This window comes from Rhinoraja longicauda, chromosome 9, assembly GCF_053455715.1.
Source record: "Rhinoraja longicauda isolate Sanriku21f chromosome 9, sRhiLon1.1, whole genome shotgun sequence".
Lineage (NCBI taxonomy): Eukaryota > Metazoa > Chordata > Chondrichthyes > Rajiformes > Arhynchobatidae > Rhinoraja > Rhinoraja longicauda.
Genome location: NC_135961.1, coordinates 40,821,301 through 40,847,454, shown reverse-complemented (window position 1 = coordinate 40,847,454; position 26,154 = coordinate 40,821,301). Strand labels below are relative to the sequence as shown.

Sequence of the window (26,154 nt, the reverse complement as noted above, 5' to 3'; positions counted from 1 at the left end):
CACGGACTCAGTGGGCTGAAAACTGAATTGAATCTCCACTCAATCCTCTCAAAAGCACAATTCATAGAACAGTTCACAGGGACAGGCCTCTCGGCCACCATGCCGAACATGATGCCAAATTAAACTAATCTCCTCTGCCTGCACGTGATCCATATCCCTCCATTTGCTGCATATCCATGTGCCTTTCCAAAAGCCTCTTAAACATCACTCTCATATCTGCCTCCACCACCACCACCACCCCCAGCAGTGCGTTCCAGGCACTCACCAAGCTCTATATAAAAAAACTTGCTTCTTTCACCTTAAACTTTGCCCATCTAACCTTAAAGGTACGCCTTCTAGTCTTTGACAATTCCACCCTGGGAAAAAGGTTCTGACTGTCTACCCTATCTATGCCTCTCATAATTTAATAAACTTTTATCAGGTCTCCCCTCAAACTCCGGTGCTACAAAGAAAACAACCCAAGTCTGTCCAACCTCTTCCTGGAACTAATAACCTCTATTCCCGGCACATTCTAGTTAACCTCCTCTGCACCCTCTCCAAAGCTTCCACATCCTTCCTGGAATGGGGGTGACCAGAACTGTACGCAATACTCCAAATGCGGCCTAACTAAAATCCTATAAAGCTGCAAATTTTATTGAATTACATCAGTGTTGAAATGCAAGTTAGATTAAACAAATTCTCCACACACCTGGACTACATTGGGGTACAAGGCAGCGCACAGAATTGCTGAAATTAACTTCAGGTTACCCGCATTGGAGTTGGCCTAGAAGAACACAAAGGATTTTGTGTTTATAAAATTAAAATCTGTAAACCAAATTCTAGATATATACAACACAATAGAAATATAAACAATGTAAAAAACACAAAGGGTGAATCCCCCCCACCCAAAATATTAGTTTGGAAGCTGCAATTCTGATTTGTATTATGGAGCATACATTGTATAACCCCAGTACCAACTGATGCTCCAATTTCCCTTCCTCTCTTCCCAATTAACTGCTGCCAGCAAACAGTCAACCAGCGATACCACCCCCACCTTCCCCAGCTCAGCACCCCACCCCAAACCACCCTTTCATTGCATGTATCTGTAAATACATGAAGGTCCGGGTGGGCTGTGGCTATACTCTGACAGCTGCAGCTGGAACTATGAAATGGTGTCAAAACCTGGTGATTGTAGCAAATGCACTCAGTGGGCTGTTTCTATGCACCAGGTGCTTAACTGGGGGATTGTACTTATGTACGGTTATAATCTCACAGATCTGGTTCACGTGGTAATAAAGGAACCATTGAACCATATAATGAACGGCCTGGATAGAGTGGATGTGGAGAGGATGTTTCCACTAATGGGATAGTCTAGGAACAGAGGTCATAGCCTCAGAATTAAAGGATGTTCCTTTAGGAAGGAGATGAGGAGGAATTTCTGTGGAATTTATTGCCACAGAAGGTTGTGGAGGCCGTCAATGGATATTTTTAAGGCAGAGATAGATAGATTCACGAGTAGTACGGGTGTCAAGGGTTATGGGGAGAAGGCAGGAGAATAGGGTTAAGAGAGAAAGATAGATCAGTCATGATTGAATGGTGGAGTAGATATGATGGGCCGAATGGCCTAATTCTGCTCCTATTACTTATGAACTTATGAACATATCATGTATGTACACAGGAACCTGTGTCAAACAAGCTCCCAATCCTGTTCAACTTGCATCTAGATCATGAAGTCTGAAGCTCAACACCAACTACATCGCTGAGTTACTCCAGCACTGTGCCTTTATTTTTCAGATTTCTACCGTCCTTTACAAAATGGAGGACTCCCTCACAGCATCCTTCATGCATTATATTTGTCATGAAAACGTACAGGGTAAAGCACTTTTCTTTCACCTCTTGTCCAGTGGCCTCGATAATCCCATCTCCTCCATGTGACGACAGCTTCTCGATATATTTGGCCCTCAGTCCCTCCTTCACAAAGCCAATATCCGACAGCAACTCTGCAAACTGTCTCTTCATCCCAGAGATCTCCTGGAAAACCCCACAAAGTTTAGTTTAGTTTAGAGATACAGAGCGGAAACAGGCCCTTTGACCCACCGAGTCCGCGCCATGTAGCGATCCCCGTACACTAACACTATGAGATAATTTACAATCTTTACTGAAGCCAATTAGCCTACAAACCTGTACATCCTTGGAGTTTGGAAGGAAATCGGAGCACCCAGGGAAAAGCCACGCGGGCACAGTGAGAACATACAAACTCTGTACAGACAGCACCCATAGTCAAGATCGAACCCGGGTCTCCGGTGCTGTAACGCAGGAACTCTCCCGCAGTGCCACCAAACCGCGACCTTGGTGTTATCAAGACCAGAAGTTGGCAAAAATCGTGGCCACATGGAGCGCTGATGGCATTAGTGGCTGAAGAACCAAGGCCAACTCATGCAGTTGGACAGGGTGCAGGAGATATTCAACAGGATGTTAGACACAAAAAGCTGGAATAACTCAGCGGGTCAGACAGCATCTCTGGAGAAAAGGAATAGGTGACGTTTTGGGTCGAGACCAGACCTGAAATGTCACCTATTCCTTTTCTCCAGAGATGCTGTCTGACCCGCTGGGATACTCCAGCTTTTTGTGTTTATCTTTGGTTTAAACTAGCATCTGCTGTTCCATCCTACACAACAGGATGTTATCTGGGCTTGCGAGCTTGAGTGACAGGTTGGATAGGCTGGGACTTTGTTCTTTGGAGCCTAGGAGACTGAGGGGTGACCTTATTGAGATGTACAAGATCATGAAGGGCCTGGATAAAGTGAATACACAGTTTACCAGGGTAGAGGATTCTAAAACTAGAGGGCATAGGCTTGAGGTGAGAGGAGTGAGATTCAGGAAAGACCTCAGAGGCAACTTTTTTACTCAGGGGGTAGTCCGTAACTGGAATCTGCTGCCAGAGGAAGCTATAGAAGCAGATATAATTATGACTTTTAAAAGACCAATTTAGACAGGTAGAAGGATAGGAACGGTTTAGAGGGATATGGGCAAAATGCAAGCAGGTGGCATAGATGGGTCATCTTGCTCGGCATGGACATGTTGGGTCGAAGAATTTGTTTCCATGCTGTAAAGCTCTATGATTATGAGATTTGGACAAATATATGGATAGCAAGGGTTGAGAGGGCTATGAACCAAATGGGACTATCCCAGTATGCCATATTAGTCAGCATGGACATGTTGGGCTGAAGTCCCGTTTCCCTGCTGTAACTCAGTGGTTCGAATTTAAGTGCTACGTACCTGCAGTGTTCGTCCAGACAAGAAGTTTTGCCTGCAGTAGCTGTAAGCTGCTCGAGCACTTTGCTTTAGGGCAGAAGTCCATCCCTAAGAGGGTAATTTAAATGAAAGGAAATTGATATCTTTTTAAATAATGTACGTATAATATTTCAGTCACAGCACTAAATAACCACCATTTATAACAAGGTAAGACACAAAATGCTGGAGTAACTCAGCAGGTCAGGCAGCATCTCTGGAGAGAAGGAATAGGTGACGTTTCGGGTCCTTCTTTAAACCAGGTGACCTTCTTTAAACCAGCATCTACAGTTTTTTCTTACACATAACAAGGTAAGACAGCCACCTCCGACTAATTCTCAACAGGTTAACCTTCCTACCAGTAGCATCATAAAAGTCTCCACATATCAGGAAGGAGTTTGAGGAAAAAACTACGAGCTGGAGGAACTCGGTGGGTCAGGCGGCATCTGGGGAGGCAATGGACAGACGACATTTTGGGAGGACCCTTCCTCAGACTGGCGGAGTAATGAGCGCACTGCAATCTTACTTTATAGGCCTGGAAGATGGTCAGATAGTCACTGTGAGCCACTGCAAATTCCAGCTTCTTTGCATTTGCTTCTTCTCTCTTGTCCCATGGGGCAACCTATGGACGGCACAAACCATGCTATTAGTATCAGTTTTAGATACAGTGTGGAAACAAGCCCTTTTTCCCCAGAGAGTCCACACCAAGGCATCACTTACCTGCAACTGACTAAAAAAATTATAAAAACTGCAGCTATTTATGTTTCTTTCCTGCCGGCATTTTACTTGAGGTTTAATCGTGTATTAATTTGTCAGCAAATTGCAATTGACAGCAAAAATCCTTACAATTGTTCTTGAGCCCACAACTGCGATAATGGAAATCCACACTCTTACTTATCAAATGGTGAAATCAAAAAACTTACCTGTGCTTAGTTTAGTTTAGGGATGCAGCATGGAAACAGGCCATCAGATGCTCAGTCCACCTTGGCCTACGCCATCTCTCAGTTGCCAAACATTTTACCTTCCCTTCCCATTCCCACACTGACCTTTCTGTCCTGGGCCTCCTCCACTGTCAGTGAGGCCACATGCAAATTGTGCATATTTTGCTTGGGCAGTTTACAACCCAGTAGTATGTATTTTAACTTCTCTAATTTAAAGTAACCCTTGCATTCCCTCTCTCTCCATCCCACTCCCACCCCAGTCCTCTTGCTAATTTCACTATTAGTATCCCTTAGTTTTCACCTCGTCCCCAGCCAACAATGGATCACTGTGGGCTCCACCTTCCCTGGGTCATCAATGCAGACTCTACTATATTCTGTACCTTTTTATATCTCTAGTTTCCCCTCCCTGACTCTCAGTCTGATAAAAGGTTTTGACCCGAAACATCACCTATTCCTTTTCGCTAGAAATGCTACCTGACATGATTTTGTGTCTATTTTAGGTGTAAACCAGCATCTGCAGTTCCTTCGCCTATCAGCCCACCAAGTCCATGCTGACCATCAATCATCCGTTCACACTAGTTCTATGTTATCCCACTTTCTCATATGCACCCTACAAATTAGACAATAGACAATAGGTGCAGGAGTAGGCCATTCAGCCCTTCGAGCCAGCACCGCCATTCAATGCGATCATGGCTGATCACTCTCAATCAGTACCCCGTTCCTGCCTTCTCCCCATACCCCCTCACTCCGCTATCCTTAAGAGCTCTATCTAGCTCTCTCTTGAAAGCATCCAACGAACTGGCCTCCACTGCCTTCTGAGGGGCAATTTACAGAGGGCCAATTAACCTACAGACCCACACGTCTTTGGGATGTGGGAGAAACTGGAGCACTCGGAGAAAACCCATGTGGTCACAGGGAGAACATGCAAACTCCACACAGGCAGTGCCCTAGGTCAGGATCGAACCCGGGTCTCCGGCACTGTGAGGCAGCGGTTCTACTCACTGCGCCACTGTGCTGCAGCATGTTATAAATATGAATTAATTATCTTGTCAAGCAATAATTGAGCTGATGTTTGAATAACTGATATATAATGAAAGTACATTGACTAAGAATTTAATTTAGTTTTGTTTCTTATTGTCACGTATACGAAGGTACAGTGAAAAGCTTTTTGTTGTGTGCTGTCCAGTCAACGGAAAGACCATACATGATTACAATGAAGCCATCCAGTGTACAGATACATGATCAAGGGAATAATGTTTAGTGCAAGGTAAAGTCTGATTAAAGATAGTCTGCACACAGTAATAATGGTGAAGAGGTAGTTGTACTTACAAAAGGGGTTTTAAAGGCCAAGCTAGCTGCAATGGTCAGGGTGGGGTCCAGACATCTGAAGATAGCACCAAACAGCATCAGTTTCCCAATGCGGACGTCAACGGGCAGGAAGGCCAAGTGATATCCCAGGGGCGTGAGGGCTTCATCGTGCGTGAGGGCCCCCAGATCCTGCAGCCGATTCTTCGCTGCCTTCAGACTCTCATCTGTTGGCACTTCAACCAAACGCGACAGCACAGACTCCAAGTCAAGATCTGCAAAAATGTCCAGAACCTTGATCCTGGGCAAAAGTTTAAAAAAAGATAACTCACGAAGTGAAATTTTCTTTTACAAAAGTGTCTTTGCACACACATTTTTCCCTTTGTACTGCACCTATTGTACTGGAGTTTGACTTGATTGTATATATGTATAATGTAGAACATAGAACGGTACGGCACAGGAACGGCCTTCTACGTTTCTGCTGAGCAGAATTACTCCAGCACTTAGTGTCCATCTTTAGTATAAACCAGCATCTGCAGCTCCTTTCTACACAAGATGCAGAGTTAAACTGATTTTATGTGCCTGTACGTGATTTATATGTCTCTACTTTCTCTTCCATGTGCCTATATAAAAGCTCTTAAACATTATGATCTGTTTGAATAACATGCAAAACAAAGCTGTACCTTGGTACATGTGACAATATTAAACTTAAACTTAATAAACAGAATACATGCAGCAGTTAAAAATGGTGGCTTGGTCTGGTCTTTACCACGATTATCGGTTGAAAAGTTAATTGATAGATTAACAGTTAATATTAGATAGATTATACATAAATGGGCAGAGAAATAGCAGATGGATTTTAATCCAAGCCATATGAGGTGTTGCACCTTTGGAGGTTGAATGGAAAGGGAAAGTATACAGTTAATGGCAAGACCTCAACAGTATTGATGTGGTGGGATCTTAGGATCCAGGTTCATAACTCCCCAAAAGTGGCAGCACAAGTAGATCGGGTGGTAAAGAAGGCATATGGTATGCTTGCCTTCTTTGAGTATAAGAGTCAGGGAGTCATGTTGCAAGCTTTATAGGACTTTGTTTAGGCGTCATTTGGAGTATTGCGTGCAGTTCTGGTCACCCCATTGCAGGAAGGATGTGCAGGGTTTGGAGAGGGTGCAGAGGTTTACCAGAATGATGCCTGGATTAGAGGGTTTACTTATGAGGAGAGGTTGGATAGGCACTGATTGTTTTCACTGGAACATCAGAGAATGAGGAGAGACCTGATAGACGTATATCAAATTAGGAGAGGCGGTCAGATCCCAGGTGGAAATATCAAGGACTGGAAGGCATGGCTTTAAAGTAAAAGAGGAAGATTTTGCAACCATATTATAACAAAAGGTGTATTTTGCAAGCTGAAACCCAGCTTTAGTTCATGAGCAAGTGGTAATGTGAGTGAACGTAGAGCGGACGGACTCTAGGAATAGTGCACTCCAACCTGAGGCAGAGCTGCTCCAGAGGCACCCTCTTGATCTCGGGCAGCTGGAGCTCCAGTAGGTGGTGCTGGTAGCAGTGGCTGGTGAAGAGGTGGAAGCAGACCCCAGCCGCCACACGGCCGGCACGACCCTTCCTCTGCTGGGCGTTTGCTCGCGACACCCACGTGTCCTCCAGGCTTTCCATCCCTTTGCAGGGGTCATACCTACAGGTCAACAACAACATGGCAAGTGAGACACTGTTTCTCTCATATTTGTATTCAACATTTGGACTTTGCGACCTAAAGCAGTTCTAAAATAAAAGTGGGAAGGTGGTACAGGAGTCAGAAAACCGTGACCTCCAAGTTCTAGAACAGCTCCTTCCAAGCAACCACTCACAACACTAACAGCTTGGCGATAGCCATGAAGGCACACCTACGCCTCTACTTCCTGAGCAAATTCAGCATGTATGCATTGAAGGCGACAAAGTAGAGATGGTTAAAAGCTTCAAATTCCTAGGAGTAACTATCACCAGCAACTTGTCCTGGACCACCCATATTGAAGTAATGGCCAAGAAAGCACACCAACGCCTCTACTTCCTTATAAGGCTTAGGAAGTTTGGCATATGCCGAATAACTCTCAACAACTTCTACAGATGCGCCGTTCAAAGCATTTTATCAGGATGCATCACATGGTTTGGGAACAGCTCCATCCAAGACCTCAAGAAATTGCAGAGAATTGTGGACACAACCCAGACCATCACACGAACCAACCCCCTTCCATTGACTATATTTACACCTCACGCTGCCTTGGCAAGGCCACCAGCATAATCAAGGACCAGTCACACACTGGCCACTCCCTCTTCTTCTCTCTCCCATCAGACAAGAGGTATAGAAGTGTGAAATCGCACACCTCCAGATTCAGTGACAGCTTCTTCCAAGCTGCTACTAGGCAACTAAATCATCCAACCGACAACTAAAGAATAGTTCTGAGCTACAATTTACCTCATTGGAGACACTCGGACTATCTTTAATTGGACTTTGTCTTGCAATAAATGTTGTTCCCTTTATCATCTATCTGTACACTGTGGATGGCTCAATAGTAATCGTGTAGCGTCTTTCCGCTGAGTTCAGTTCAGTTTATTGTCACTTGTCCCGAGGTACATTGAAAAGCTTTTTGTTGCCTGCTAACCAATCAGCAGAAAGACAATACGTGATTACAATGGATCCATTTACAGTGTATAGATACATGATAAGGGAATAACATTTAGTGCAAGGGAAAGCCAGTAAAGTCCGATCAAGGATAGTCCGAGGGTCATCAAAGAGATAGATAGTACTTCAGACTTGTTAGCACGCAACAAAAGCTTTTCACTGTACCTCGGGACACGTGACAATAAACAAATGGGGCAAATAAGACTATACGACAGAGGAGCAGAATTAGGCCATTCAGCCTCTCGAGTCTACTCCACCATTCAATCATAGCTGATTTATTTTTCCCTCTCAATCTCATACTCCTGCCTTCTCCCTGTAACCTTTGACACCTTAACTGATCAAGAATCTATCAATCTCTGCTTTAAAAATACCGATTGGATTAATTTAGATGAGGCTACTTAGCCTGCAACTTAGTATTCACATTCCTTATGTAGGTAAGCTTGTAGCAAATAATAGACAATAGGTGCAGGAGGAGGCCATTCGGCCCTTCGAGCCAGCATCGCCATTCAATGTGAACATGGCTGATCATTCTCAATCAGTACCCCGTTCCTGCCTTCTCCCCATACCCCCTGACTCCTCTATCCTTAATGGGCTAAAAGCAAAACTGACTGAATGATTGATTGAAAGATACTGCTTGGAAACGGGCCGTCCGCCCACCAAGTCCACGCTGACCATCGATCAATCGTTCACACTTGTCTTATGTTATCCTCTTTCTCATCCATTCTCTACACACTAGGGACAATTTACAGAGGCCTACAAACCCACACGTCTTTGGGTGGAAACCGCAACAGCTGGAAGAAACCCACGTGGATGATCTATTACATTGAATACAACATTTACTAGAGTTAAAATAATGGCCTTCCAATACCAGGGTATCGATGCATCCTTAATGAATCACTTGTTAAAGTAATTGGTACCTCTTTTCTTTCATCTTGCCAGAGTCAATGACGTAAACAATGTCATCGATAGTGACCGAGGTTTCGGCAATGTTCGTGGAGATGATGATCTTGGTGGTCCCTTCAGGGGGACGGAGGAAGACTGCTTGCTGCTCCTCACTTGACAGTGAGGAATGGAGAGGGTTGATAAGGCACCTGAGAGAAAACAGACATCTTACTCCATAAGACATAGGAGCAGAATTACACCATTCGGCCCATCGTCCACCATTCGATCATGCCTGATCTATATTTCCCTCTCAACCCCATTCTCCTGCCCTCTCCCGTAACCTTTGACACTATTTCTAGTCAAGAACCTATCAATCTCTGCTTTAAAAATACCCAAAGACTTGGACTCCACCGCTGTCTGTAGCAATTAATTCCACCGATTCACCACCCTCCGGCAAAATAAATTTCTCCTCATCTTTTATTCTGAAGCTGTGCCATCTGGTCCTAGACTCTCCCACTAGTGGAAACATCCTCTCCAGTCTCTATCCAAGACTTTCATTATTCTGTAAGTTTCAATGAGATCCCCCCCTCATCAATAGACAATAGGTGCAGGAGTAGGTCATTCGGCCCTTCGAGCCAGCACCCCCATTCAATGTGATCATGGCTGATCATTCTCAATCAGTACCCCTTTCCTGCCTTCTCCCCATACCCCCTGACTCCACTATCCTTAAGAGCTCTATCTAGCTCTCTCTTGAATGCAGTCAGAGAATTGGCCTCCACTGCCTTCTGAGGCAGAGAATTCCACAGATTTACAACTCTCTGACTGAAAAAGTTTTTCCTCATCTCCGTTCTAAATGGCTTACCCCTTATTCTTAAACTGTGGCCCCTGGTTCTGGACTCCCCCAACATTGGGAACATGTTTCCTGCCTCTAACGTGTCCAACCCCTTAATAATCTTATACGTTTCGATAAGATCTCCTCTCATCTTAAATTCCAGTGTATACAAGCCTAGTCGCTCCAGTCTTTCAACATATGACAGTCCCGCCATTCCGGGAATTAACCTAGTAAACCTACGCTGCACGCCCTCAATAGAAAGAATATCCTTCCTCAAATTTGGAGACCAAAACTGCACACAGTACTCCAGGGGCAGTCTCACTAAGGCCCTGTACAACTGCAGAAGGACCTCTTTGCTCCTATACTCAACTCCTCTTGTTATGAAGGCCAACATTCCATTGGCTTTCTTCACTGCCTGCTGTACCTGCATGCTTGCTTTCAGTGACTGATGTACTAGGACACCCAGATCTCGTTGTACGTCCCCTTTTCCTAACTTGACATCATTCAGATAATACTCTGCCTTCCTATTCTTACCACCAAAGTGGATAACCTCACACTTATCAACATTAAACTGCATCTGCCATGCATCCGCCCACTCACACAACCTGTCCAAGTCACCCTGCAACCTCATAGCTTCTTCCTCACAGTTCACACTGCCACCCAGCTTTGTATCATCTGCACATTTGCTAATGGTACTTCATCCAAGTCATTAAAGTCATCCTTCTAATCTCCAGCGAGCATAGGCCCAGAGCCGTCAAAATTTCAGAGCATCACAGCAGCAGTAATTTGAAAAATCTTTAAATTACTTCCAATAACGCACGCAAAGAAATTCTGAAACAGCAGCAGTAAAGTTATCAATTACACAAAAATATAAATTTAAAACTCAAATCTTCATTTAAAATGGCAGACAAGATGGGCCAAAGGGCCCGTCTCTATGCAATACAGCTCTCTGATTCAAAGGTGACACCCGCACAATCAACGAACCAACACATCTCTAAAATTACAGACCTCTTTTCATGCTTGTTATTGAAGAAGGGATTAGACTGAAGCTGTTCGTACAACAACTTAATATCGGCCAGGCCAGGTAAGAATATTAAAACAGCTCCTATTGAAACAATTACATTAAAAATTAGAAGAAAAACAACAAAAACGTGAAACATATTTAATATTCCCAAACTTTGCTTTAAATTGTAGCTGACAACCTACAGAAGAAAGGTACATTTCTAGGTTGCAGCAAAACACTCCATCAGTCTGAAGAAGGGTCCCAACCCGAAACATCGTCCGTCTATTCCCTCCACAGATGCTGCCTGACCCGCTGGGTTACTCCAGCACTTTGTGTTTTTCAAGATTCCAGCATCTGCAGTTTGTTGAGTCTCCATTTCTAAATTGGATTTGTTCTTAAATCAGAAAGTTTCCCCAGTGAAAGGAAAGACGTATTCTTTGTACATTTGAAGAACATGCCACACAGAAACCGTAGGAATTTAAAGGAAGGAAATATTTGCAGTGAATGAACCCTCTGCTCAGTCTGGGTGACTCTGAGCAAACAATTTATTTTGATTTTCCACCCATCCCCACTCTAACCTCTGTCTCTGGCTTCCTACAATGTGCCACAAACCCAATGCTATTATGAACAGCACCTCCTCTTCCTTCTGCCCAAAGCTATGTTTCAGGTGGGGACCCTTCTTCAGACTGATGGAATAGTGGGAAGAAAGCTGGAAAAGAGAGATGAGGATGGGAAAATACCTAGCAAGCGATGAAAAGGTTAGCAACCGGGAGATCCAGCAGACCTTGGCGGACCGAGCGCACGTGTTCAGTGAGACGGTCACCGAGTCTACACTTGATCTCTCCAATGTACAGGTGTACACATCGGGAACACTGGATGGAGTAGATGAGATTCCTGGATGGAGTCTAGGGAGGAGGTATGGGGACGTGATGCATCTCCTGCGGTTGCAGGGGAAAGTACCTCGGGAGGGGGTGGTTTGGGTGGGAAGGGATGAATGAACCAATAAGTTTCGGAGGGAACAGTCTCTGCAGAAGGTGGAAAGGGTGAGGATGGGGGAGCAATCTTCCGGTGGCTAACCATTTTAACTCCTCTTCCCATTCCCAAACCGACCTTTGTCCCGGGCCTCCTCAATTGCCAGAGTGAGGTCACAAGCTGGAGAAACAGCACCTCATATTCTCCCCGGGTAGCTTACAACCCAACGGTATGAACTGAATTCTCCAATTTTAGGTAACAACACAACCCCTCCCCAACCAACTTTCTCCCACCCCCCCTTCCCTTTACCCCACCTGGACTTGCACCCATACCTCCCCTCCCCATACACCTACATTCTTTCCTCTAGCTTCATAATCCGCCACTCTTCAATCCTTAACTCACACCTTTAGTGTTTTCATCTTTGGCCATTGACCAACCATCTGCCAATCCCTCAAATCCACCCCCTGTATCCATATATCACTTGCCAGGCTTTGTCCTGCCTCTCCTCTCTTCCAGCGTTCTTACCCCCCCACATCCCTCCCCACCACCACAATCAGGCTGAACAAAGAACAGGAACAAGCCCTTTCGTCCCCAATGTCTGTGCCGAACATGATGCCAAGCCCAACTCTTATCTCCCTGCATGTGATCCATATCACTCCATTCCCTGCATATCCATGTGCCTATCCAAAAGACTAAAAAATGCTACGCTCATATCTGCCTCCACCACTACGCCCGGCAGCGTGATCCAGGCACTCACCACCCTCTGTGTAAAGAACATGCCCTGCACATCTCCTTTAACATTTGCTCTTCTCACCATAAAGCTATGCCCTATAGTATTAGATTTTTCCATCCTGGGAAAAAGGGTTCTGACTGTCTACCCGATCTGTGCCTCTCATAATCTTATATAGATCATAAGATCATAAGTGATAGGAACAGAGTTAGGCCATTGGCCCCATCAAGTCTACTCCGCATTTAATCATGGCTGATCTATCTCTCCCTCCTAATCCCATTCTCCTGCCTTCTCCCCATAACCCCTAAACAGCCGCACTAATCAGAAATCTATCTATCTCTGCCTTTAGAATATCCATTGACTTGACCTCCACAGACTTCTGTGGTAAAGAATTCCACAGATTCACCACTCTCGGACTAAACAAATTCCTCCTCATCTCCTTCCCAATGAAACGTCCTTTAATTCTGTGGCTAAGACCTAGACTCTCCCACTGATGGAAACATCCTCTCCACATCCACTCTTTCCAAGCCTTTCACTATTCGGTAAGTTTCAATGAGGTCCTCCCCTCATCCTTCTAAACTCCAGCGAGTGCAGGCCCAGTGCCTTCAAACGCTCATCATATGTTAACCCACTCATTCCTGGGATCATTCTTGTAAACCTCCTCTGGACCCTCTCCCGAGCCAGCACATCCTTCCTCAGATATGGTGCCCAAAATTGCTCACGATACTCCAAATACGGCCTGCCCAGCATCTTTTTGAGCCTCAGCATTATATCTCTGTTTTTTTGTATTCTAGCCCTCTTGAAATAAATGCTAGCATATACTTTCAGCAGGTCTCACAAAGAAGGGTCTCGATCCTGAAATGTCACCAATCTATGTTCTCCAGAGTTGCTGCCTGACCCATTGGGCTACTCCAGCACTGTGTCCTTTTCAGTATCAATGCCCCTTGTAGGGTGCAGGACAAATATCAGCCAGATGCCATGGAATGGATGCTTCAGTGATCCCGCTGAAAGCAGTGCAGATATTGCTCCACTAACCTGGAGGATAATTATGTTTTCCATCCACTATCCACTCCAGCAGAGCTTCAATTAAATCCAAGTTGATTTTATCCAGATCCATACCCGCCAGAGTCTTCAGCACAGACTTACTAACATCTAAAAAAAACCAAAATTAATCTTAATTACTAATACAGCAAAAAGCAGCGTTATCAGGAGTGTCAAATATGTTTAATTGTTATATGTACCAAAATGGAACAATGAAATTCTAACTTGCAGCAGCATAACAGGTCTGTAAACACAGTACTCAATAGATAACATAATAAACAGACAAAAAAAAATTCGGCAAATAAAAAAATCCCAATATAGTATAAAACAAAACAAAGCCCAAACTTCTTAGTGCAACCAAGGCAGTTTGTACTTTAGTTAGTGTTGTGTAGTGTTCAAAAGCCTGATGATTGCTGGGAAGAAGCTGTTCTGTAACCTGGGGGTCACAGTTTTCAAGCTCCTGTACCACCTGCCTGAAGGTAGCAGCAAGATGAGAATGTGTCCAGGGTCGTGTGGGTCTGTGATGATGCCGGTTGCCTTTTTGAGGCAGCGCCTCCTGTAGATCCCTTCGAGGGTGGGGAGGTTAGTACCTGTGATGGACCGGCATATCACCAACTCTTCAGGATATCATCAAAGACCCACACCATACTGGCCACACTCTCATCTCGCTGCAACCATCGTGAAGAAGGTACATGAGCCTGAAAACCGTGACCTGCAGGTTCAAGAACAGCTTTTTCTCAGCAACCATCAGGTTTTTGAAGACTGCACAACACTAATCTCAGCAACTATGATCTTCTGCAGACTATATCTTTGGTTGCACTACGGACTTTTGTTTTGCACTATTATGATTACCTAGTGTTATTGTTTTTAATTCATTGTATTGTTGATTATTGTACATTTACCTGTGTGTTATAGCACTTACAGACCTGTAAAGCTGCAGCAGAGGATAAGAAGCTGTTCCTGAGTAGTTAGCATAGGTTAATTACCATTTCTATAGTGGTCAAGCATAAAACATGCACTTCCTAATCGAGAAGCCTACCTTTGTAACGAATCATCAGTTGATTAACATTCAGTTGCTGGTCTGGGATGCTGTCTTTGACTGATGGCCGATTATGTATTTGCAATGAACTGAGCTGCTCCTCAAAGGGTTGTGTGGAATTCAAGTTATTTTTACCTTTAGCCACCCATGACTCATCAGAATGGTTCATCTTTGTAGTTCGTGCATAAGGGCTTCTGTCTTCCAAAACATATCTACAATTAACACAGCAGCAGTTATGTCGGAGGCTGGGAACCTTGTGGAATTGCCACTGTCGCATCTACCGAGATACAGTGAAAAGCTTTGTCTTGCGTGACAGCCAGGCAAATTGAACATAGAACAGTACAGCAAAAGAACAGGTTCTTCGACCCACAATCTTCCTGCCGAACACATGGCCAAGACCATCTCTGCACATAATCCATATCCATCCATTCCCTTCATATCCATGTCCCTCATTGGAGGCCTTCAAACTCTCTTTATCCAGGCTTTATCTTGCACTAAATATTATTCCCTTTATCCCGTATCTGTATACTGTGGACAGCTTTATTGTAATCATGTTTTATTTTTTTTGCTGACTAGATATCACACAACAAAAGCTTTTCACTGTACTTCAGTGCACATGACAATAATAAACAAAACATTTAAACATTCTTGACTCTTGAACAATTTCAAAAGAATGCAAGTATAAGATGCAGAAACCATACAAAGAGCAGCAGTCTGCATATTACTTTGGGGTAATGATGATTCTTTTGGCAGCATCTCCCTAATCTGTAACTTCTGCCACTTAGGAGGGTGCATTAGAACCACATCCAGTTAATGCAGTCATGTGCTGCTGTAGACAAATCATTGCTCCTTTTCTGACGATCTCCACAACCATGATTACAAAATCATGAGGAATAGATGGACGCATAGTCTCTTGCCCAGAGAAAGGGAATCACAAACCAGAGGACAGAGGTTTAAGATGGGGGAAGGGGGGGGGGGGGGAGGGGAAGATTTAATAGGAGCCTGAGGGGTAACTTTTACACACAGAGGGTGGTGGGTGTATGGAACGAGTTGCCAGAGGAAGTAGTTGAGCAGGTACTATCATAACATTTAAGAAACATTTAGCCAGGTTTAGAGGGATGGGCAAAACACAGGCAGGCGGAACTAGTGTAACGGGGACATTTTGGTCAGTGTGGGCAAGTTGGGCCGAAGGGCCTGTTTACACACTGTATAACTTTACGACTCTAACCCTTGATTCCCAATTGTCCAAAAATTCATGCACCTCAACCTTGCATGGAATAAAATTCAAAATAGTGGCAACCGTGAATTCAGGACAGCTTTAAAGAGGAAAGGGATACAATTTTTAGACAAAGGAATTTTCGGAAGGCAAGATGGTGCAACAAGTTTGAATGGACAGTTCCTTCAAAGAATCCACAGGCAAACAGCAGCCTGAATTGACTCCTCTTGTGTGTATGAATTATACCATCAAGCCACACAGCATGGCCCAATTCATCCATGACGACCAAGATGTCCCAGCTACACTGGTCCGACCTGCCCATGTTTGGCCCATATAGATATCCCTCGAAACCTTTCCTATCCATGTAGCTATCCAGATATCTTTTACATGTTGTTTTTGTACCCATCTTAATTACAACCTATAGACTTTGGGGTTTTCCACTATTACGGTTACCTAGTTCAACGGTTGCTAATCTATTGCATTTTTTATTATTACATATTTGTGTTGTTGCTTTTAGCTGCCTGTTAAGCAGCAGAAAGCAAGAAATGTAATTGTACTGTTGTCAGTACATTGGCCAATTAATCTTTAGCCTGAAGAAGGGTTCCATCACAAAACGTCACCTACCCATGTTCTCTAGGTGCTGCCTGACCTGCTGAGTTGAGTTTAGAGATACAGCATGGAAACAGGCCCTTCAGCCCACTGAGTCTGCGATCATCCTGTACACTGCCACTATCCTACACACTAGGCAAGGCAAGGCAAGTTTATTTATATAGCACATTTCATACAGCAATGGCAATTCAAAGTGCTTTACACAGAGCATAAAAAATACAGAACAAGAAAAGGTAGGAAAATACACATAAGAGTAATAAGATAAATAATTAATAGTTATAAGTAAGATTAATAGAGTAATGGGGAATCATGACAGAAGCCTCCTCGTGGCGATTCCCCTGAAAAGACGACACGTCGGGTAGCTTCGGGCGACCAATTCTGTCAACATGTTGGACGACGACAGAAGCCAACAGCGAGCTAACGTCGTCTGACACACGAGCGAACGATAGAGTAATAAAATTAGATTAAAAGTAATAAGATATAAAAAGTAATAAGAATAGACCAAAAGTAAGAGATATAGAGTAGCAAGAAACAAAGTGCTAGTCATAGACACTGCGGAACATGAAGGTTTTAAGCCTAGTTTTGAATATATTTAGAGTTTGGGCCTGTTTGAGTTCTTCGGGGAGTTTATTCCAGATGCACGAAGCAGAGTGACTAAAAGCTGCTTCACCGTGTTTTGTGTTTACTCTTGGATTGTTTCATAGACTGGTCCCAGCTGACCTAAGGGGTGTAGACATGAGAGAAGGTCTGATATGTATTTTGGTCCAAGACCATTAAGTGATTTGTAGACAATTAGGAGTACTTTGATTTTAATTCTCTGACAGATCGGTAGCCAGTGTAGAGATCTGAGAATTGGTGTAATGTGTTCAAATTTTTAAGCTTTTGTTAAGACTCTAGCAGTGGTGTTTTGGACGAGCTGCAACTTGCAAACAGCCCCTTTAGATAGGCCTGTCAGAAGACCATTACAATAATCAAGCCTATTCTAAATAAATGCGTGGATGAGCTTTTCAAGGTCTTGTTTAGACATGAAACCTCTAACTCTTGCAATGTTTTTCAGGCGATAGTCGGCTGATTTAGTTATTGAGTTTATGTAGCTGTTGAAGTTTAGATCAGAGTCTAGAATTACACCAAGATTTCTGACCTGGTTTTTAGTCTGAAGAGAGAATCAAGGTGGACACTGACTATCGATCTTTTGTCATGTGCACCGAAGACAATTACCCCGGTTTTATCTTTGTTTAGTTGGAGAAAAGTATGTCTCGTCCAGCTGTTTATCTGTTCAATGCATTGATGGAGACTATCGATGGGACTATAGTCATTTGGAGAGAGGGCTATGTAAATTTGTGTCATCTGCATAGTTATGGTATAAAAAAATAACTGCAGATGCTGGTACAAATCGAAGGTATTTATTCACAAAATGTTGGAGTAACTCAGCAGGTCAGGCAGCATCTCAGGAGAGAAGGAATGGGTGACGTTTCGGGTCGAGACCCTTCTTCACGTTTCGGGTCGAGACCCTTCTTCACGTCTGAAGAAGGGTCTCGACCCGAAACATCACCCATTCCTTCTCTCCTGAGATGCGGCCTGACCTGCTGAGTTACTCCAGCATTTTGTGAATAAATACCTGCATAGTTATGGTAGTCAATTTTGTTGTTTTTTAAGGTGTGTCCCAATGGAAGCATGTAGAGATTGAATAAAAGAGGGCCAAGGATTAATCCTTGGGGAACTCCACATGTCATTTTAACTTGATCGGATACAAAGTTGCCAATGGAGACATAATAGTTTCTGTCCTGCAGGTAGGATGTAAACCAATTTAAGACAGTGCCTGAAAGTCCAACCCAATTTTCCGGTCTGTCTATTAAAATGTTGTGGTGTACAGTGTCAAAGGCAGCACTAAGATCACGAAGTACTAAAACTGAAATTTTTCTGGAATCGGTATTTAAACGGATGTTATTTAAGACTTTGATCAGGGCCATTTCAGTGTTATGTAAGGGGCAAAAGCCTGATTGAAAGTTGTCAAAGAGGTCACTTAAGGTCAAATAGTTGCTAAGTTGTTGGTAGACATCTTTTTCAGTTATTTTACCTATAAAGGGTAAGCTTGATATGGGTCTGTAATTGTTGAGCAAAAAGGGACAATTTACAATTTTTAATTTTGCAATTTACACCAAAGTCAATTAACCTACAAACCTGTATATCGTTGGAGTGTGGAAGGAAAGCGCAGCACCCGGAGAAAACCCACATGGTCACAGGGAGAATGTACAAACTCCATACAGACAGCACCCATACTCAGGATCAGCCAGGGTCTCTGGTGCTGTAAGGCAGCAACTCTTACCACTGCGGCAACGCGCCGCCCAGAGTTACTCCAGCACTGCGTCTTTTTTTAAATTATAAACCACTAACTGCAGTTCCTTGTATCCAAATTAAACGCTGCGGACCTTCCATTGCAGGGCGCTAGAATATGAACATCATTTTTCTTCTGAACTATTGCGGAATTTTGATCAGGGATTTCAGCAGCGGGGGAATGAAACTAAATTCTGGCACCCAATGGTAACATCGAACATGCCAAGGTCAGGTGTCGATTGTAACAGGCAGAATAAACTTCCTTCTATTCTGTCCCAACAATGAGGGTGACAAGAATCATAAAAAACACCACCATTGTCCACTTAGACAAAATGACCATTGTACCGCTGTAAATATCACACAATGAAAAACAGGTTTAAGGTTTGGTTACATACAGTGAGGAAAGGAAATCTGCCGCTTCCCACAAACTATCTCCCAAAAAAATTATCACAAACTATAGCGGTCCTGAATTACCATCTAACTCATTGGAGACCCTCAGATTATTTTTAATTGGACTTTACTGGACATAATCTTGCACTAATCATTATTCCCTTTATCCTGTATTTGTACACTGTGGACGGCTTGATTGTAATTATGTATAGTCTTTCCGCTGACTGGATAGCACGCAACAAAAAAGCTTTTCAGCGTCCCTTGGTACACATGACAATAAACTAAACTAAACCCTGTTACACATCAATAGATTCACCAGGATGTTACCTGGGCTTGCGGGCTTGAGTTATAGGGAGAGATTGGATAGGCTGGAACTTTTTTTTGTGGAGGCTGGCAGACTGAGGGGTGACCTTATAGAGGTGTACTAGATAATGAGGGGCATGGATAAAGTGAACGCTTACAGTTTTTTTACCCGCCCCCCAAGTTTGAGAGCCTGATGGTTGCACTGTTCTTGAACCTGGAGGTCATGGTTTTCAGGCTCCTGTACCTCAATTGTATCAGCGAGATGAGAGCGTGACCCGAGTGATTACTCAATGATTGGTTTAATGAAAACTAGAGAACACTGGCTTAAGGTGAGAGGGGATTTAAGTGGGACCTCAGGGGTAACTTTTTCACGAAGAAAGTAATCTGTATCTGGGTTGAGCTGCCAGAAGAAGCTATAGAAGTGGATATAATTGAGTTTTAAAAGACATTTAGACTGATGTATGGATAGGAATGGGGTTGAGAGAAATAAGGGCCACATGCAGGCAAAAGGGACTGGCCCAGCATGTTAACTTGATTAACATGGACAAGGTGGACCAACGAGCCTGCTGTACAGCTCTTTGACTCTATGACTTCTTAGCATTGTCTGTTCATTCCCTCCACAGATGCTGCCTGCCCACTCTTCCAGCACTTTGTGTTTTGCTCAAGATTCCAGCATCTTGGTGTCTCCAGAGACTTTATCAAGATTATGCAAAAGGTAAAATGGGCATTCAACCTGCTCAAATCCTGTCACTGCATTACCAAATTGCTCCTTTTCATGTGTCATCTGAGGTTGAAGAAGAAAGTAGGGTTCATTATCAGCTAACTGTCGTACAATACCACTCCTTGCATAGCGTGATTAAACCATACCTTGTCCGTGCAAGTGCATCCTCCAAGAAATATTGATCCACTGGGAAAGTATGCCCTAAAACAGCAAAAGAATCAAGAATGTTTAACTGTCATATGTACCGGCAACAGAACAATTAAATTCTTACTTTAGTTTAGTTTAATTTAGAGATATAGGTTGAAAACAGGCCCTTTGGCCTCCCAAGTCCACGTCAACTAATGATCACCCATACACTAGTTCTACCCTATTCCCCGGGGACAATTTTCAGGAGCCAATTAACCTACAGACCTGTACATCTTTGGAATGTGGGAGGAAACCGGAACCCCCGGAGAAAGCTTTTGTGGTCACAGGGAGAATGTCCTAACTCCATACAGACAGCACACGTAGTCAGGATTGAACCCAGGTCTCTGGCGCTGCGAGGCAGCAGATCTATCACTGTGCTTGTTGCAGCTTTACAGGTCCGTTAACACAATAACACGAAGGCAAATATATAATAATCTGCAATACAATAAATTAATAATCAGCAATACTAGGTGACCATAATAGTGCAATACCAAAGTCCATAATGCACCCAAAGACACTGTTCAGAGAAGATCACAGTTGCTCACAGATCCTCTCAGTACCAATATTCATAAAAAGTTTCAATAAGGGTGGCACAGTGGTGCAGCAGTAGAGTTGCTGCCATACAGTGCCAGAGGCTCTGGTACGATCCTGACTATGGGTGCTGTCTGTGTGAGTTGTACGTTCTCCCTGTGACCATGTGGGTTTTCACCAGGTGCTCCGGTTTCCTCTCACACTCCAAAGACGTGCAGGTTTGTAGGTCAATTGGCATTGGTAAAATTGTAAATTGTCTCAAGTGTGTAGGATTGTGCTAGTGTACGGGGATCGCTGGTCGGCGCGGACTTGGTTGGTTGAAGGGCCCGTTTCCACGCTCAAGTCTAAAGTTAAACAAGTAATTCATTTATTGTGGCGTATGTGATGCTCCTGCAACAGTCATTGCCAGTTCACTTTTTGAAGCCACTGTTTATAAGCCATTGGATGAAGTCCCACCTGGGATGTGAAGGCAGGGGCACAAACTGAAGTACTCTGTGAAGAGCTGGGCATTCAAGGTTGCGCTCATCAGGACAATACGCAGATCACGCCGAGTCATTATCAGATCCTTCAGCACCAACAGCAAGAAATCACTGGCAATACATGAATATGCATTCAAGTTAAAATTAATTCATACTGTACATGCAAGAATAGTTCAGCTCAAAAATATTACAACAGAAACGCGTGTATAATAGTCAAAGTGGAGGAGCAGCATCTCATATTCCACTTGGTCAGCTTAGAAACTAACGGTATGAATTTTCCCCCCTTTCCCCGATACTCCATTTGCTTGTGCACCTATTTCTCCCTCTATCCTGCACCCTTTTCCCACCATTCCCTTCCACCTACATCTCTTCCTCTGGCTTCACATTTCACTCCTCCTCTCCTTCTCACAGCCCTTTGTCTCTTCATCTCTGGCCGTTGTCCTTCCTCTGCTATCAACCGCCCCTCCCCCCCACACACCTGTATCCACCTATCACTTGCCAGGTTTTGTCTTGTCCCACCTCTCTTTTTCAGCTTTCTCCCCCTATTACATTCAGTCTGAAGAAGGGTCCCGACCCAAAATGTCACATGCCCATTTCTTCCAGAGATACTGCCTGACCCCCTGAGTTCCTCCAGCACTTTGTGTTTTGATCCCAATTTTCGTTAGAACTTTACCTTTCCTCGGTTCTTTCGTGAACTTCATCCACGATAACGTGAGACACACCACAAAGGTCTGGATCAGCCTCCAGACGCCTGAGCAGCACTCCAGCAGTACAGTAAAGCAACCTGGTCAAAGAGGACTGAAAATAAAACAGCATTAAACAAATGTGAATATGTGATGCTTATTTGAGATCATTGATATAATGCCAAATGTAAAGATCGCCTTTGTAAACATAATTTTGAACAAAGGAGGGATTAATTCTAAGAAAATTGCTGTAACGCATCTCCATTAAAGACATCAAAGACTTCAACAGTAAACAAGTATATGCAGTTCCTTGTGCCTCCATCTCGCCAACAGGAATATACTACAACATCAGGACTCGTGTTTGGTCCATATCCCTCTAAACCTTTAATATCCATGTACTTGTCCAAGTGTCTCAAGGGCCTGAGCAACAGGAAGTATTTAGGCAGGCTCGGACTTTATTGCTTCTAGCGCAGGAGGCTTAGCGTGATCTTACGGACATGTATAAAGTCATGAAGGGAATAGAAAGGGTGAATACACAGGAGTCTTTTACCCAGAGTAGAGGAATTAAGAACCAAGGGGCATAGGTTTAAAGTTTGAGGGGGTAGATTTAATTGAGGGGAAGCGTTTTCACACAGAGGGTGGTGGGTACATGGAACAAGCTGCCAGAAGAGGTGGTTGAGGCAGATAATAAAACAGCTTTTAAAATACATTTGGACAGGTACATGGATAGGAGAGGTTTAGAGGGATATAGGCCAAACATGAACAGGTGGAACTAGCTTAGATGGGGCATCTTGGTTCGCATGGATTTATTTAGAGAGAGCTTATATACAAAAACAGGGATGTAATGCTGAGGCTCTGATAAGGTGCTGGTCAGGCCGCATTTGGAATATTGTGAGCAATTTTGGGCACCATATCTGAGGAAGGATGTGCTGGCTCTAGAGAGGGTCCAGAGGAGGTTTACAAGAATGATCCCAGGAATGAGTAGGTTAAATATGAAGAGCGTTTGACGGCACTGGGCCTATACTCGCTGGCCCAGATGAAAATAAGTTTATAAAGTAGATGAAAGGGAACCTTTGCAATTACAACAACGTGTGAAAGATATACATCTGTGTCGGGTCTAACAGAAACGTAGCATGTCCAAAGGCCAGACGGACCTTCACAGTTTCTAGTCGGATCTGGTATCCTACACTTTCTCCCAGCCTCTCGTTCCGCTCTTTGGCGACCCGCTCGGCAACAGAAATGGCGGAAATCCTTCGAGGTTGAGTGCAAATGATGTTTGCAACTTCTCCTGGAAGACCAATGAGGGAGTCATCCAGGATAAACTGAGGAATCTGAGTAGTCTTTCCGCACCTGTGGGGAAATTGGAGAAAAGACACTTTTTTTTGTGGATAAAAAGCTGCCTGCAGATCAATTAAAAATTAAACTTCTGTCAATCAACAAATAACCATTCTTTTTATTTTGTGACCAACTTCTAACTTAATAAACGAATAAATAAAAAGTATAGAACATTGTACACAATGCCTGTGCCGAACATGATGCCAAGACATACCAGTATATAACATTTGAAAATATATTTTTAAAAACTTTGAGGTGCCGGTACGCCGTACAAAAAAAAAAAAGCACTGCTGCTTTTCACATCTCTCACACCTTTAGAAGATGCACCACCCACTTCACATACGAGCAGCTGAGTAAAGACTTGAGAAACCTGGAACCATTAATCTGCAGCTTGAAGGTACAGTGAAAAGCTTTGACTTGCATGCTATCCAAACAGATGAGACACTGTACATAGATACAATCAGTACAAACTCAAGTAAAATAGGAAGAGCAAAGGGGAAGATAGAGTATAGTTCTCAGCATTGTAGCACATCAGTGCTATAGACACAAGTCCAATATCCACAATTGGGTAGAGGTGAATTGGACAGTACCCGAGCTTATGGAAGGATCATTCAGAAACCTGATAATGGAGGGGAAGAAGCTGTTCTTGAGCCTGGTGGTGCGCGCTTTCAAGCTTCTGTACCTTCTGCCGGATGGAAGCGGAGAGGAGGAATGACCTGTGTGGGACAATGATGTTGTCTGCTTTTCTGAAGCAACTTGAAGTGCAGATGGAGTTAACGGTGGGGAGTCTGTTCTGTGTGATGGACTGGGCTACATCTACAACTCTCAGGATTTTTGTGCAGTCTTGGGCAGAGCTGTTGCTTTAAAGAATTAAAGTCAGCATTTGGGAGGACAATTATTTGCACAAGTTGAAATCCAAAACAAAATAAGTACATTAGCTAATCAAGCCATTATTTGGTTTATTCTAAGAATATTTTATTGGGAGATCAAATGCATGCGAAAGTATACAGTAAATGGCAGGATCCTTCACAACTTTGAAGTACAGGTAACATGGATGAGATTTTGGAGATAGACACAAAATCAGCGGTCAGGCAGCAAATCTGGAGAAAAGGAATAGGTGATATTTTGGGTAGAGACCCTTCTTCAGAAAGGAGTCTCAACCAGAAACGCCACCTATTCCTTTTTCCCCAGAGATGCTGCCTGACCGCTGAGTTACTCCAGCATTTTGTGTCTATCTTCGGTGTAAATCAGCATCTGCAGTTCCTTCCTACATATGAGATTTTGGTGACATGTTCCCATGCACCTGATGCCCTTCTCCTTTTAGATGGGAGATGGAGGGGTCCTGGGACAATTTTAAAACAGCTTTGGAAATTGCTATGATGCATCAGATGTCAATAGGCAGATGACCAAGTGGTGGGAGGGATGGATGTGTGAATAAGATGGGAGGTGAATCGTCAATCAAGTGAGCGGTTTGAGGCCCGGTTGAGAGCTATTGCATCCGCACCCATCCAGGTTAGTGGAATATATCCCACCTCACTGTATATAATCAAGTTATATTCATGCTTTTCCAAGCAAGATGGCGGCAATGGAAGGTGAATGTCGGCGGCTGTGAAGTCTGTGAACTCGCCTCCCGCACCCTCGGAAAGTACCCTAAAGTTCTGTGATCGGCTCAGGATGCATGACACTGTGACCTCGGCGCACAGAAGATTCTGTCGGGGATGGTGTTGTTGGTGGAGGTGACCGCGGGAGGCCCTACAGCAGCCGGGTGAGCAGGCAGATCGAGCGCAGTCTGCTGCAGCTGCATGGAGTGGCAGTGGAAGGAGCTGACGCTGGGACTGGCTGACCCCTACTTCACTGATCCAGTGCCGCCAGGACACCTGGCCTTAAAGTGAGAAAATAAGAAACTGCAGATCTCATTGGGCCAGAGACATGGAAGTTGCCACAGGGCGCCGGGACGTGGCGACTCTGCGCGCTCTTCCAGAAGAGGATCTATTGTACTCGTGTATGGGGTGATTTAACTGGACAGCATGCAGAACAAGCTTCTCACATGAAAATAAATAAACCAAGCAACCAAAGCAGCCCAATTCAACATGTCGTCAATCCATGTTCTCCAGAGATACTGCCTGACCTGCCGAGTTACTCCAGCACTTTGTGTCTTTTTTGTTGTTGTAAACCAGCATCTGCAGTTCCTTTTATCTACGTTTTACAGCCCAATCTAATTAGGTATAAGATAACATACAACGTGGCCACTTCTTCAGTATCGCAGCTGTTCACCATTTTTTCATTTACACAAATGATTTAAGTGTGTTAATTTGGCAACATTACAATTTAACGTTGTCATGTCCTGCACTTACCCAGTCATGCCACTCACAACCAGCACCTGGTCCTTACTCAGCGTGTGCAAGATATTGTCCCTTGCATCAAAGGCTGGCAGCTTCCTCCTTTCTTGCAGCATCGACAGGTAACGTTTGGAAGACTGTAAAATGAGGACAGGTTAGCCTCAAACAATAAATCTTAAAGATATGTCGTACAGCATGAAAAAAAGGCCCTTCGGTCCAACTCATCCACACCGACCAAAATGCCCCATCTAAGTTCATCTCACCGACCCACGTTTGGCCCATATATCCCTCTAAATCTTTCCTATCCACATAACTGTCTAAGCGTCTATTAAATGTTGA

The 26,154-nt window shown here is 43.8% G+C and overlaps 1 protein-coding gene across 3 annotated transcripts in view; it reads right to left on the bottom strand.

Annotated features, from left to right (window-relative positions):
- dhx57 (DEAH (Asp-Glu-Ala-Asp/His) box polypeptide 57) overlaps positions 1-26,154 on the bottom strand; it is a 55,427-nt gene that overhangs the window by 6,535 nt on the left and 22,738 nt on the right. For all 3 annotated transcript variants that reach the window (XM_078405273.1, XM_078405275.1, XM_078405274.1), the window contains 15 exons: positions 25,831-25,952; positions 23,296-23,491; positions 22,132-22,256; positions 21,436-21,569; positions 20,409-20,463; positions 14,690-14,901; positions 13,645-13,761; positions 10,913-11,009; positions 9,108-9,281; positions 7,006-7,206; positions 5,541-5,817; positions 3,797-3,892; positions 3,259-3,342; positions 1,873-2,010; positions 689-763 (listed from right to left, as the gene is read on the bottom strand). In XM_078405273.1, coding sequence (XP_078261399.1) covers positions 689-763; positions 1,873-2,010; positions 3,259-3,342; positions 3,797-3,892; positions 5,541-5,817; positions 7,006-7,206; positions 9,108-9,281; positions 10,913-11,009; positions 13,645-13,761; positions 14,690-14,901; positions 20,409-20,463; positions 21,436-21,569; positions 22,132-22,256; positions 23,296-23,491; positions 25,831-25,952 — 2,103 coding nt within the window. The remainder of the gene's footprint in view (positions 1-688; positions 764-1,872; positions 2,011-3,258; positions 3,343-3,796; positions 3,893-5,540; positions 5,818-7,005; positions 7,207-9,107; positions 9,282-10,912; positions 11,010-13,644; positions 13,762-14,689; positions 14,902-20,408; positions 20,464-21,435; positions 21,570-22,131; positions 22,257-23,295; positions 23,492-25,830; positions 25,953-26,154) is intronic.